The sequence below is a fragment of the Acinonyx jubatus genome, chromosome E2, assembly GCF_027475565.1.
Source record: "Acinonyx jubatus isolate Ajub_Pintada_27869175 chromosome E2, VMU_Ajub_asm_v1.0, whole genome shotgun sequence".
Lineage (NCBI taxonomy): Eukaryota > Metazoa > Chordata > Mammalia > Carnivora > Felidae > Acinonyx > Acinonyx jubatus.
In genome coordinates this window covers 47,105,697-47,120,105 of record NC_069396.1, presented here as the reverse complement: position 1 = coordinate 47,120,105, position 14,409 = coordinate 47,105,697, and the positions used below count along the sequence as shown (strand labels likewise).

The 14,409-nt window shown below is 52.7% G+C and overlaps 1 protein-coding gene across 3 annotated transcripts in view; it reads right to left on the bottom strand.

Moving 5' to 3' along the window:
* Positions 1–14,409, bottom strand: part of SPTBN4 (spectrin beta, non-erythrocytic 4) — a 75,646-nt gene that overhangs the window by 45,648 nt on the left and 15,589 nt on the right. For all 3 annotated transcript variants that reach the window (XR_008293490.1, XM_027044902.2, XM_053210121.1), the window contains 10 exons: positions 12,990–13,163; positions 9,762–9,853; positions 8,651–8,731; positions 7,389–7,504; positions 5,329–5,441; positions 5,045–5,232; positions 4,853–4,970; positions 4,422–4,580; positions 3,493–3,795; positions 2,310–2,460 (listed from right to left, as the gene is read on the bottom strand). Coding sequence is in view for 2 of the 3 variants with exons in the window: in XM_027044902.2 (XP_026900703.2) it covers positions 2,310–2,460; positions 3,493–3,795; positions 4,422–4,580; positions 4,853–4,970; positions 5,045–5,232; positions 5,329–5,441; positions 7,389–7,504; positions 8,651–8,731; positions 9,762–9,853; positions 12,990–13,163 (1,495 nt within the window). In the remaining variant the exon portion in view is untranslated. The remainder of the gene's footprint in view (positions 1–2,309; positions 2,461–3,492; positions 3,796–4,421; positions 4,581–4,852; positions 4,971–5,044; positions 5,233–5,328; positions 5,442–7,388; positions 7,505–8,650; positions 8,732–9,761; positions 9,854–12,989; positions 13,164–14,409) is intronic.

The window sequence follows — 14,409 nt, the reverse complement described above, 5'->3', positions numbered from 1 at the left end:
CCACACTCTGGACCACTTATGAGGCATTGCTCCCTCCTGTCACCATGACAACACACATTAGCCTCTTTGCTGTTTTTGTGGTGCTGTTGGCCGCCACCAGGCACCAAGATCTCACAAGGAGAAGACAGAAGGAGCCTCCTGGGACAAACCTTCACAAGAAGGAGAGGGTCTCAATGAGCCTGTCCTGGGGTTTGGATGTGGGTAAGCGGCTGAGCCAGGGTGGGCATGTCCCACTGGAGCTTGGAAGGAGACTTCAACATTTGACCCAGCCCATGAGGGTGAGAACCGCCCCCCTCCCCCTGCCCCAACACACACACCATCTTGCAAGCCAGATAGGCCTTGCCTTTTCTACTGATGCTTCCGGATTCCAACGGGCTGTGGCTCCAGACACAGGAGTGAGACAGGCCAGCCCTAAACCCTCTGAGCTCTGCGGTTCTGGACCTTAGTTTCCTCATCAGCAAGAAAGCAAAAAAGCAGCCTTGTCAGCACTCACAGCTAGAGACACAGTTTCTCAGGACGCCAACTTCAGACAAGGTCACTCTGCGACCATGGTGGAATGGGATGGAAACAAGACCATTCCATAATCACGTCTGAGCACACACAAAAAAGAGGTCACTGGGCAAGCCACAGAAACTATCATCCAGCCCCTTCACCCAGCTAAGCTGAATGACTGCTACCAACTCCTGTTCCTCCCACTACCTGGATAAAAATGATTAAGATGGGGGGTGCCTGGGTGGCTCAGTCGGTTAAGTGTCCGACTTCGGCTCAGGTCATGATCTCGCGGTCTGTGAGTTCAAGCCCCGCATAGGGCTCTGTGCTGACTGCTCAGAGCCTGGAGCCTGTTTCACATTCTGTGTCTCCCTCTCTCTCTGACCCTCCCCCGTTCATGTTCTGTCTCTCTCTGTCTCAAAAATAAATAAACGTTAAAAAAAAAATGATTAAGATGGGTGATCACCTAATTACTCCCACCTCCAGACAGTATCCAATCTGCAGCAAAAGACACTGCATAAATCATCCCCAAATCACCTAACACAAGCCCACATCCTATCACAAGCCCCTTCCTAACACCCTCCTACTGAGAAGCTCCATGGTTCTCCAGCGTGTGTGCAAAAAGCCAACAGACCCACCTTGGTTTGACAACAGGGGGATTCCTGGCGGTCTGTGGCTAGAAGGTATTGACATCAGTAAAATGAGAACCTTTATTAGAGCCAGTCTTGGTTTTTCCTATCAGCATCCGTGCCCCCGATGCTGGTAATGGCTTTCCACCCTCCTCTTCTTCCTCCATTCCTGTCTTTGGAAACAGCCAACCCTACTCTTGGCCATGGGTTGGGCATGTCACATAGATGTGGCCAGTTAGCTCAGTGCAGAGCCTGGGGTCACAATGCTTGGCTAAGCAGAGGGCATGGAGCCCACAGTGGGCTAAAGAAAGCTTTCCTGGAATCTTTTGTCAGAAATATTGGGAGAAAGGGGCTTGTCTCCTGTTGGGTCCGCTAAGTTGCTAGGATGAAAACATGGGGCTGAATGACCCCAGATTTACACCACAAGGGAAGGAACTGCCTGGTAGTGACACAAACATAGAGACTACAGTCAGAGAGATAGAGTCTTAAAAGCATCATCAGACAATCCCTGGATCCAGCCATACCTGAAGCCAACTTTGCCTTTTCCTGGACACTTTAGTTACACTGGCCAAGATACTCCCCTTTTCTCCTTAAGCTAACTGAGTTGAGTTTCTATCATTTGCTGCCGAACAGGCCCTGACTATACATTACCTCACATGGTTTTTCATGGTATTCACTGAGATTTGGCTGTGAGGGGCTTAGCATAAAACAAGTACTCAATGGGGCCACCTGGGTGGCTCAGTTGTTAAACGTCTTTCTTCATCTCAGGTCATGATCTCACAGTTTGTGAGATTGAGCCCCACGTCCGGCTATGTGCTGATAGCTCAAAGCCTGGAGCCTGCTTCAGATTCTGTGTCTCCCTCTCTCTCTATCCCTCCCCTGCTAGTGCTCTGTCTCTGTCTCTCTCTCTCTCAAAAATAAAATAAACATTAAAAAAAAAAATCACAAGTGCTCAATAAATGTGAACTATTACTGCAGAATCTCAAAGCAGGAAGAAATCATGTGGTCTAACCTCCACCCAAGGCAATAATTTCCCCCATGATATTCCCTGATGGAGGGTGATCCTATTTTGTGCTTGGATGCCTCCAAAGACAAGGAGCTCACTCCTTCCTTCTGTCTCTTAGGGGTCATTCTGCTTCCATTAGCACCAGCTCTGGAAGTCTTCACCCCAATCCCCGACCCCAGACTCACCCTGCAGCTGAGAGAAACGCAGGGCAGCAGCGTTGAGCGCCTCCACTCGCTCACTCTGGGCCGCAATGTCCCCCTCCAGCAGTCCATGCTTCTGCAACAGGTCCTCCGCCTCCACCAGGTGCTGCCCACATTCCCGGGACAGCAGCTGAGCCTAGAAGACAGGGCAGCCCTGAGCACCTTTTAGGCACTGGCCTCAGGCAGGCCCCACCCCACATTGTCAGGCCCACTCTTGTGCTCCTCCACCCCATCCCTTGAACTCGGATCTCTATCTCAATCTCCTGGCCTCCGTCAACATCTCGCGCTGGCTCTCTCTGACTCCCTGTGTCTGTCCCCACATTCCTGCGCTCTGTCTCTGTCACAGCGCCACCCTCCCTCTGCTCTCTGCCTCCATCGCTCTCTCTGCCTCTGTCTTTCCTGTTTCCATCCTTATCTCCATCTCTCCCTGCACCTGTATCTGCAGCCTGTCTCTCTCTTTCCCAAAAAGATTCCTTCTCTTATGTGTCTCTCTGTGGCTGCTTAGATTTCCATTGCCACCCTCGTGCCTGCTTCTCTAGTTTGATCTCTCTCTGATTTCCCCTTCTCTCTCTCAAACTGTCACCATCTTCCTCTGGCTTAATCTCTCTGTCTCTATCTGTCCCTAGCTCCCTCTGGCTCTGTATCTCTGTGACTTTTTTTTTTTCTTTCTTCTTTTTTTTTTTTACATGTTTTTTAAATTTTATTTTTGAGAGAGAGACAGAGTGCAAGCAGCGGAGGGGCAGAGAGAGAGGGACACAGAATCTGAAGCAGGCTCCAGGCTCAGTGCAGGGCCCGACACGGGGCTCGAACCCACGGAGGCGAGATCACGACCTGAGCCGCGGCCAGACGCCCAACTGACCAAGCCACTCAGGCGCCCCTCCTCTGTCTCTTCCTTGATCTTCCTTTTTCTGCCTCTCTCGGCGTCTTTCTGTCTCTCTCTTTGTCTCTCGTTCTCTTCCTCTTCCTGTCTCTCTCTCTGTCTCTCTGTCTCTTTCTCTTTGTCTCTCTCACCTCTTCCTGTCTCTCTCTCCATCTCTCTGTCTCTCTCACCTCTTCCTGTCTCTCTCTCCGTCCCTCTCCGGCTCCCTGACAACCCGTTCGGTGTCTGTAGCCCTCCCTGCCCTCCCCGCATACCATGCCCACCCTTGACCCCCAGGGCTGGCCCCACCTGCATCTCCTCCATCCAGTCCACCATGTACACCATCTCCTGGAAGATCTTCTGCAGGGCCAGGTTCTGCTCGAGCCGCGTCCGCCGGGCACCTACCAGCCCGGTCAGCAGGGCCCACTGGCGCAGGACGCTGTCACGCTGGGCCGCCACGCGCCGGGCGTCGTAGTAACCTTCTGCCGCCAGGGCCTGGGCCAGCTCCGCCACGCCCTGCACCCGCTCTTCATAGGCTGCAATGTCCGCCTCGATGGCCTCGTGTTTCTTCATGGCTGCCTCCACCGCCGGCAGCTCATACCCGAAGTTGTCCTGGGGCAGGGCAGGCCACAGATGCTCACCTGTTTCCTTTGCTATCCACCTTGACCCTGCTCCGCCATCCCCAGTAACCCTGGAGACCAGCCCCACCTTCCTGTTGCCCTGGAGACCAGCCCCGCTTTCTTCTGTTACCCTGGAGACCGGCTCCACACGGCTCCATTACATATCTAGCCTTAAACTTGTCACCCAGGAAACAGTCACCATCCTCCCATTGCCCTAGAGACGGGGGACCAGGCCTACCCTACCCTCTTACTTAGGAGACCAATTCTATCCTCCTGAGTTACCCCGGACACCAGCTACAACCTCCTTTGTCATTTAAGAGTCTAATTAAATACTCTCCCTGTTTCTGATGAGCCTAATTTTGTCCTCTCTAGTTCCCCAGGGAGACCAACCTCACTGTCCTGTTACCTTGGCGATCAGGCCCGCCCCCCTCCCCCACCGCTCACTTAGGAGACCAGTTCTCCCTTCCCACCCTCATTTGCCACCTAGGAGATTAATCCAACACTTCTCTGTTACTCAGGAGACCGAGTCTCCCTCTCTGGTCCCAGGGCCACCAGCCCAGCATGCCTCCCTGCCCCCACCCCCACCTTTCACCCACAGCCAAGTCCTGCACCCTGTACCTGGGAGACCAGGCGCTGGTTCTCATTCAGCCAGCTCTCCCTCATGGCCACCTTGTGGTCAAACCTCTGGGCCAAAAGTTCCAGCTTCTCCTGCCGGATCAGCTCAGCTCGCAGGGCGGCCTCCCGTTCGTGCTCTGCCTTCTCCAGCTGGCCCCATGCCTGGGGAGATGGGAGGAGGCCAGTCAGACCCCAACAACGCCCCACAATTCAATGGCCCTGGCTTCTCTGTCTGAGGTGGCCCCTAGCATTTACAGCACCTTTATGTAAACTGGAAAAAGATATTGCTCCTTCGTGACACTTTCCTGCTGGAAAACTGTCAGAATGAATATCCAGTCCAGGACGTCTACAGTGTAAATGGCTCCCTTGAGCAGTGCACAACCTATACGACGCCACGGAGTAACCCTGCCGCTCCTCCACATGCTCGACCTCACCTTGTCGATATCCCAGATGCCACAGCCCTCCCGAGGCACAAAGAGGCGACGATTACAGGCACGCAGTTTGCTCTGGATGCTGAAGAGCAGCACCTCCAGGTTCCCCTTCTCCTGAAACCTGAAGGGGCTCGGGCTCAGGACCCCCACCTCCAGACCTCCACTTGCCGCCCTCCCTCCTGAGCTGGGCCTCACTTGACTGGCTTCTCCAGTGTGCAATAGGCCGTGAAAGCCTGAAGCTGCTGTTGCACCCCACTCAAAGAGTTGGCAAACTTCTGATTGCTGATGAGGCCCACGGTGCGATGGATCCAGGCCAGGAGCTCGGCCGCCAGCTCCTCATAGCGCTCGATGATCTTCCCCACCTCCAACACCTGGTCCAGGACCTGACCCAGCAAAGGAAGGTGGGGTCAGACTCGTCCCGGATGTGCCCCCAGGTGGTTCCCAAGCTCCCACCCACCCCATCCCTTGGATCCCCAAACCTTCCCGATCCGCTTCCCCTCCACGGCCAGAGCCTTCATCTTAGAGAAATAGTGGTAGAAAGAGACCACGTAGGTGATGATGGACTTCTCATCTGGAGCCTCCATGTTCACATCTGGGAGTAAAGGAGAGTAGGGGAGAGCAGGACAGTGAGGGTGGAGGGAGGGAGAGCCCACTCTTACTAGCTGTGTGGCCTTGGGCAAGACAAGTAGCCTCTGCGCCTCAATTCTGGCATCTGCCAAATGGGGATCTACCTCATGAGATTAAACAGTACCTGACACCTACAAACCACCAGAGAAATTATCCATAATTACTTCTTGAACACACCATTCTACCTTCCACCTCAGGGCCTTTGCACATGCTGTTTTCGCTAGGTAGAACAATGTTCCCTCTTCTGTATGCCTACCTCCCACTCATCCTTCAGGGCTCCACTCAGCTTATACTTCCTCAGATAAGCCTCCCTGTTCGCCCTGTGTAGAGTCGGTCACCCCTGTTACTCTTCCTCATGGCATCTTATCATTGCCTCCTGGAACTTATCATCTGCAATTAAATATTCATTTATGCAATCATGTCCTTATCTTGAGTTTGAGGTCCATGATGACAAAGGCTATGCCTGTCTTTTTTCCCATTGTTCTGGTCATGCCCAGCACACAGTAGGAGCTCAATAAATATTTACGAGGTGTATTTATTTATTTATTTATTTTATAAGTAAATAAATTTATTTTATGTATGTATTTATTTATGAGGGCAGAGGTCAAGGGTGTGGGCTTTGGAGGAAACGTGTGCTTAAATCCCTGTTCAACCACTTACTCACTGCATGTCCTTAGGAAACAGACCTAACTTCTCTTCGCCTCAGTTTCCCCCATTGCAAGACTGAGGATTAGCACAGTGCCTGCCAAAAAGGAGCACTGTAAGTTTTAGAAAGAATAGTCTGGCACAGAGGAGAAACTCAGTAAATTCCAATTATCGTTTTGATGTGCCCACTGAATGCACAATATTACACTCAGCTCTTACTCCACCAACTCATGGTTGGTGAAACAAATATCCACTAAACACCTACCATGTGCCAGACACAGAATATAGGTACCAGAAGTCCCATGTAGGGGCGCCTGGGTAGCTCAGTTGGTTAAGCGTCAGACCCTTGGTTTCAGCTCAGGTCACGATCTCACAGTTCGTGGGTTCAAGCCCAGCGTCGGGTTCTGCGCTGACAGCATGGAGCCTGCTTAGGATTCTCTCTCTCTGCCCCTCCCCCCCCCCCCCCAAGAAGTCCCACGTACTGGTTTTCAGTGTGGCACTGGGCAAGTGACTTCACATCTCTGAGACTTCATTCCTATCACTTTAAAATAGGACGGATAAGGGGGCATCTGGGTGGCTCAGTCGGTTAAGCGTCCGACTTCAGCTCAGGTCATGATCTTGCGGTTTGTGGGTTTGAGCCCCTCGTCAGGCTCTGTGTCTCCCTCTCTCTTGGCCCCACCCCCACTCATGCTCTGTCTCTCTCAAAAATAAATACATATTAAAAAAATTAAAACAGGATGGATAAGTTCTATCCATTCAGGTCAGTGTGAGGATAAAAGCAGGAAGTTTTGCTAAAATTCCCAGCCATGTGCTTGGCACAGAGCAGACTCTCAGAGAGAGGGAACAGCTGTTATTCTAGAGATTGGTGGGTCGGTGTTGGCATGGTCTGGGATTAGGAATGAGGCTGAAGTCAGGGGATAATGTTGGGGGTGGGGTTGGCTCTGGAGCTGGGACCGGAGTTAGGGAGGGAGAGGGGGTTGGGCTTGGGGGAGCTGACTGGGCTTGGGGTTGGGAAGGGGATGGGGTCAAGTTGGAGGCAGGAATGGAGATGAGTCTGGGGCTGGAGACAGAGATGTGAAAGGAAGGGACTGGAAGATGGGGGCAAAGGGGATTAGAGGTGAAGAAGGGGAGGGGCTGGGTGGGAGCCAGGACTTAGAAGGACTCGGGTTTGGGACGGTGTTGCAGCAGGATGGAGAGGAGTTTGGGCTGGCATTGGGGTCAGGGGTCCCCCCAGGAGGAAGTCCCGCTGGGGTTGTGGGGGGCTCACCCTCAGGGTCCAGCAGACGTGTCAGCCCCAGGTGCTGCTCTGCCGTGCGGAAGGCTCTCTGCAGGTTGTAGTTGGCATTGGACTTGGTGAGTTTGCTGAAGTCCACGAGATCGGGCCTAGGCAGGGGCACAGAGCGGGCAGGCAGCAGGCAGGCTCCAGAGCCAGGGGGCGAGCGGGCAGAAAGACCTCCCGGCCTGAGCCCCACCCAAAGCCAGGGGCAGGAGGGGCACCGCCTCCCGAGGGGAAAGCTGTGTATGCTGGTGCACGTCTGTGCACTTATCTGTGGCCGTGAGTGCTGCGTGCGAATGAGTGGGACCAACTTGGCAATGCACACATCTACTTGGGTGCTTTGCTAAACAGTATTACGTAGCAGTTAGAAGTGTGAGGTCTACAGCTAGCCCACGCAGCTCAAACCCCAGCTCGGCCATTTCCTGTCTGGCTGTCACTCTGGGTAAGCTATTTTGTCTCTCTGTGCCTCGATTTTTTTCATCTGTAAAATGGGGATGATAACAGCATCTGCCTCACAGGCTCACTGACTATTAAATGACTTATTGGAAAGCTCTTAGAACAATGCCGGGTGTACAGAAAGCACTTAGTAAATGTTACCGTTGTTAGTATGACATGGGTACAGCTGGTGGGTTTCTCACTGTGTGGGGGGGACGGGTCTCCCTAAGTGTATGGGTGTGTATGTGACAGGCAGGGCTTGTGAACGAACATGTGTCCACAGCAGAAAAGGCTGGGTTCCACTCCGACCACACCAGAGCAAGTCCCTCCCAGGCTCCGGGCCTCAGTTTCCCTCATCTGTCATATGGACAGTCACGATGTGGGTTCAACTTGTCTGGATGCCCACCTTTCAGCCAATTCAGCGCCAGGCCCTGGGGTGTGAAATGTGGGTGCACAGGGAGCCGGAAGGGGGGCTCTGCGGCTTGCCTTGAGGAAGGACCACCATGCACACACCAGAGAAGACCATCCATGGGGGGTGAGCTCTCCACCCTGGAGGCATCGAAGCATCAGGCACAGGCTGTGTATGTGCATGAGTATGCGTGTGTCTACGCAGCTGCACGAGGGATGTGTGTTTCCATGTGTACACAGACTATGGGGCCTGGACAGGTTTCTGTGCAGGTGTGTGCCTCGTGTAAGTGTGAAGGGATGGGTCCTTGCGTCTCTGCGTGCCACCTACATGCATATGTGTACAGGTGTGTACCCAAGGGACATGGGGGAGGGGGAAGGGCAGGGCCAGGCTGCCCCAGGCCACGTGGTACCTGTGCCGGTGAATGAGCGCGTTGAAGGCCAAGCCGTCCCGCCAGCTGGTGGTGAAATTCTGGATGTTTACCTCAGGGTAACTGGCAGCGTGGAAGGGAGAGACAGAGGCAGAAATGGAGACAGTCAGGAGGGAAGAGGGAGGGAAGGAGAGAAGAAGGGAGAGAGAGAGAGACATAGATGGATGGTGGGCGGGTAGATAGATGATATGATAGATGGATGGAAAGATAGATAGATAGATAGATAGATAGATAGATAGATAGATAGATAGATAGGTAGAAAGAAAGAAAAAAAGAAAGAAAGAAAGAGGCAAGGAGACGGAAAAAGAGAGACGGAGAGAAAGCAAGATACAGACAGAGATGGAGAAAGAAAGGAGGAAGGGGAGGAGACAAGAAGGGAGAGAGAAGGGGGAGGGAGAGACAGGAACAAGGAAAAGCAGGCATAGAAGTAAAGACAGACACATGGAAAGACAGAGAGTGTTGCAAGACAGCCGGCCAGCCCCGGAAGGCTGAGCATCAGAGAAAGCCCAGTCTCCATCCATACCTGCTCTCCGCTTCCTCCCAGGGGCAGAGGGCACCTGAGTTTCAGGCCATGCCCCTCCCGCAGGGCAGAGGGTTGGGGGACCAGGAGACTTCCCAGCAGAGCCTGAGTGGCCCCCTTCTCAGCCCCACCAAAGGTACCCAGGAGCCTGAACTTCTCATGGGAGCTGCCAGAGCCCTGGTGTAGACCGTCCTAGGCTGCTTTCGGGGTGGGGGTGGCCAGGACTCAGGACTAGGGCTGGAGTGTTCACACAGGTGCCCCCAAGGCCTCTCGAGGTACAGGATGAGATACAGGAGACCGAGCAGGCTTGGGACGGTCCACCACTAACCAGCACTGTTTTCTGAGGAGCCCAAGTTCTAAATTTGAACCAGGCCTTCCAGATTCTTACACCGGTTTATTTGTCAAGGTCAGAAGAGTGGACGTATTTTATTTACCAGTTCATTAACTTCAAATGTAACATTCTGACACGGAGGACTTGGGCGGTCCCTTGCACTCTTGTCCCAGAAGGGACCCTCAAGATCAGGCTAGGGCCCCACCCACCCAGTGCGGGCGCAGGGTGGGGGGTGCACTTACCCAGCTGTCTTCATCTGACACCACAGGAGCAGTGCGTCCTTGGCGGAGCGCGTCTCTCTGTTGTCCTCAGTCTCAATTTTGATTACTTGAATCTGTGAGGATATAAAACATGGCTGCTGGGACCCAGAGGGCTTGTGCCTGGGACCTGCTGGTGCACTCCGCTACCAGGGACAAAGGGGATGGGAGGGGCGGCTTCGGGCTGGGGTTGGGGGTTCAGGAGCGTGAGGGTGGGATCTGGAGTGGACCGGGACATCCACAACTGGGGGAGGAGGAGGCTGCAGACTAGGGTCTCATTTTCCAGGGAAGTCTCCATACTTTGGCGTCTGGGCCACTTCTCTGATCCAAGCCATTTCCCCCTGGGCTAGTACAATCACCTCCAGACTGGCCTCCCTGCTCCTGACCCCACAGTCTGTTCTCCTCATGGCAGAGAGGGACCCTGTGAGCACCCAGATCAGATCACATGTTTCCCATCCTCTGGACTTTCCGTGGGTCCATCTCATTCACGGTAAAAGTAAATTTCCCCTCGTCATGCCTCTGACCTCCTCTTCAGCAGCCCACTCTGCTCCAGAGACCTGCTATCCTCTTCACTAAATCACCAGCGCCTTCCCACCTCAGGGCCTTTGCACTGCTTGTTCCTTCCCTCAGGGGCCCACATGGTTCCACCCCGATTTCAGGTCTTTTCTCACATATCACCTCTGTGAGGCCTTCACCAACCACTTGATTTTAAATCACAGTATGTGTACTCAAATTTCACATCCTCCTTTTCTACCATACCTGTTATTTATTCATCTGGTGTACTGTCTCCCCATTGCAGACTGAACTGTGTCTCCCCCAAAATTCATAAGTTGAAGCTCTAACCCCCAACTGTGACTGTATTTAGAGATCGGGCCTTTAAGGAGGTAATTAAGTTTAAATGAGGTCATAGGGTAGGTCCCCAAAATGATTGGTGTCCTTATTAAAAAAAAAAAAAAAAAAAAAAAAAAGGAAGAGATCCTAGGGATGTGCGCACACAGGGAAAAAGCCATGTGAGAACACAGAGAGAAGATGGCTACTTGCAAGCTGAGAGAGGCCTCAGGAGGAACTGATCAGGAGGAGCTTGATCTTGAACTTCCAGCTTGTAGAACTTGAGAAAATAAATTTCTGTTGTTTAAGCCACTCCGAGTGTGGTATTTTGTTTCAGCAGCCCTAACAGACTAATGCACTCACTAACTTATTAAAGCTCTAGGACCACAGGATGTTTGTTTTGTATTCTGCGGTATCACACTTAGTAGGTGTTCAATGCTGTCCTCAGTGACCCAGAATCTAAAGCAGGTTCAAGAGCCCCGGATGGGTGTTGGAGACTTAGGTCCTGGACTCAAGAGCTGAGTTTGGCATTTGGGTTCCGAGGGAGAAAACTAGGTTCCAAAGAGGTGCCAGCCCCTGGTGCAGGGCTCCAGCTGCCAGCAGGGATCCCGCCCCCCGCCCCCTAGTCTCATTCCTTGATTTTGTACTGGCAACAACCATATCTGTCTCCAGCCCCCACCCCTTCCTTGAGCTCTATTCCCATGATCCAGTGGACTCCTAAATGCTCCCCCTGATGTTTTAGATATCAGATTCCTCATCACCATCACATCCCACACTGTCCCTCAAATCTGCTCCTCCTTCAAATCTGTCCCTGGGTGACCCCACTTTATCCCCCCCGGTCCTGAGCCTTGAATGTTGGCCTGGACGCCTCCCTCCCTCCCCTTCCCCTGCCCATTCCCATTACAGGGCATCTTTCCTATCTGCCTCCCTCTGGCCCCACCCTGGTCCAGCTCCAGTCTCTTCCCTGGGCTCCCAGCCCCCAATTTTGGCAATCACCCCCAATGCAGAGGGATCTGTCTAAATCTGATGATGTTGGGGTGCCTGGGTGTCTCAGTCAGTTAAGAGACCAACTCTGGCTCAGGTCGTGATCTCATAGTTTATGGGTTCGAGCCCCGGGCTCTGTGCTGACAGCTCAGAGCCTGGAGCTGCTTTGGATTCTGTGTCTCCCTCTCTCTCTGCCCCTCCCCTGTTCGTGCTCTCTCTCTCTCTCTCTCTCTCTCTCTCTCTCAAAACTAAATAAACATTTAAAATAAATAAATAAATAAATCTGATGATGTCTATCCTTTTGATAAAAATCTCTAATTTCTCTCCATCTCAAACAGAATAAAATCAAAACTGCTAATCACAGATCACCTAGGCCCTGTCAACTCCTCTGACCTCATCTCCTCCCTGGCTCCCCCTTGTCTCCTATTCTCTAGACATACTGGTTTTTCTGGACCTCCAACATTTCAGCTCCTTCCCACCTCCCTCAGGGCCTTTGCATCCTGGCTGTGCCTCCTGTTTGGAATGCTTTCTCCCTTCATTTTATGTCATGCAGCCATCAGCTTCTCAGAGAGTCCTTCTCTGACCACCAAGTCTAAAATCTCAACACTGTCAACCTGATATTTTGCATTCTTTTTACTGCCTTACCATAATCTATTCTTGGGCGCCTGGCTGGCTCAATCCATTGAGGTTCTGACTCTTGATTTTGGCTCAGGTCATTATCTCAGGTTTGTGAGCTCCAGCCCCGAATCAGGTTCCTCACTGACATTGCAGAGCCTGCTTGGGATTCTCTCTCTCCCTCTCTCTGCCCCTCACCACTCACTCTCTCAAAAATAAAGTTAAAAAATATATTAAAAATAACCTATTTTCTGCATAGCTCTTACCTAGAGTTATCCACTTCTCATACATCTCTTGTCTATGTATTTACGGGTTTGTTTATTGTCTGTCTCCCTCACGACAATGTAAGCTCCATAAAGGCAGAAAATGTGTCGATTTTGTTTCTGAACTGAAACAAAATTGACTGGATTTGAATTCCAGCTCTACTATCCAGCTGTGTGACCTTGAGCATATTACTTGCCTCTCTGGGCTTCAGTTGCCTCCCTGGTAAAATATAATAAATAGTATCTACCTTATGGGGTTGTCGTGTGTATTAAATGACAAGTGCTTAGAACAGTGCCTGGAACAGGGTGAAAAATATATAAATGATCACAGTGGTGGTGGTGATAATGATTATTACTTTTATCATAATTTTCATCCCCACCACTTGGAATAGGGTTCCTGGATCATAGTAGGAAAATTTTTGGAATGAATGAATGAATGAATAAGCAGATGACTGGGTGGCGGAAGCCCTCCTAAGGCCACACCTTGGGAGGGTGGGCTGGGCAGGGGTCACTTGGGGATCACCTGGAAGCGCAGGATGATGGTCCAGACTAGCCCCAGGGTCAGCCGGTGGTTCCCGTCCACAATGTCATGCGAGCCCACGTTTTCCAGGTGCACGCGCTGCTCCTTCAGGAACTGCAGTGCTTTGTCCACGTTTTCCAGCGAGTGGATCCTCATGCGACCTCGCGTGGGTCTTGGCTAGAGTGGCAGGGGCGTTGGGAGGTGGAGGGCCTGGCCAAGGGCCCTGTGCCCTCGGCCTCCTACCAACGAGGTCCGCCCCCCATAGCCACGCCCCCTGGATGTCCAAACCACAGCCACGCCCCTTCAGTCTTCTCAAAGACCAAGGACGTCTTTGCCCCTTCCAGCCAGACCCTTTCAAGAGCCTGTTCCCTTCCTGGATTATTCTAGTTCCTGTCCCCACCCTTTCTTTCTACTGAAGTTCTACATCCAACCTGATGGCCACCTTTTATCCAGAAGCCTCAGCAACTTACCGGTAACCACACTCCTGTCCCCTGCCTTTGACCTCTGTTCCAGGCCTCCCAGGTTTGGCCCCTGGCCACGCCCCTCACTGCCTCCCTTTCAGGCTTCGGCCTAGAGCCACGCCCATTCCCCTAGGTCTCCGCGGGTTTGCTGCACTATTACTTCCAATGTTTCTGTTCTATAGCCATGCCCCACAGGACTTCGGAGCTCCAGGCTCTGGTCCTTTAATGAACCTCTAGCTCCTCAGAATCCCACCCTTTGTGGTGAAGCCTCATCCAAGCCCAGATACACTGCAACACGGGGCGCCAGGGTGGCTCAGTGGGTTAAGCATGGGACTCCTGGTTTCCGCTCAGGTCATGATCTGGTTCTTCGTGGGTTCAAGTCCCGCATCGGGCTCTGCTCTGACAGTGCAGAGCCTGCTTGGGATTCTCCCTCTATCCCTTTCTCTCTCTGCCTCTCCCCTTCTCATGCTCTCTCTCTGTCTCAAAAATAAATAAACTTAAAAAAAAAATACAACAGCAACTCATATAAAAACAAGCCAGACCCATTCCAGAGTTCTGTCTGGTTACCCAGATTTCCACGACCTAAGCCTCCCCTTCCGATGACAACTGCACCTTCATCCACAGACCCTGCAACAGGGTCCTGCCCCTATTTTACGGCCAAGCCTCTTGCTACCGCACTACCCAGGCCAGTCGCTTCTCATAAAGCCCCTCCCTTCTCCAATTGCCCCACCCCTTCCCACGGAGCTTCTCCCCACCACAAGCCCAGAGTCCGCTGGATCCCCGGCCTTCACCTTCGGCAGAGCCCAGCTTTGGTTCCCAGCCACGCCCCCACGCTGCCCACGCCCAAGCCCCACTTCCGGCCATAGCCCCACCCACCTGAGCAAAGAGGCCGCTCACCCATCGGGCTCTTCCAGAACACACCACACGTCGGTTAGCCAGGCCCTGTCGTAGCCCAGCCCGGA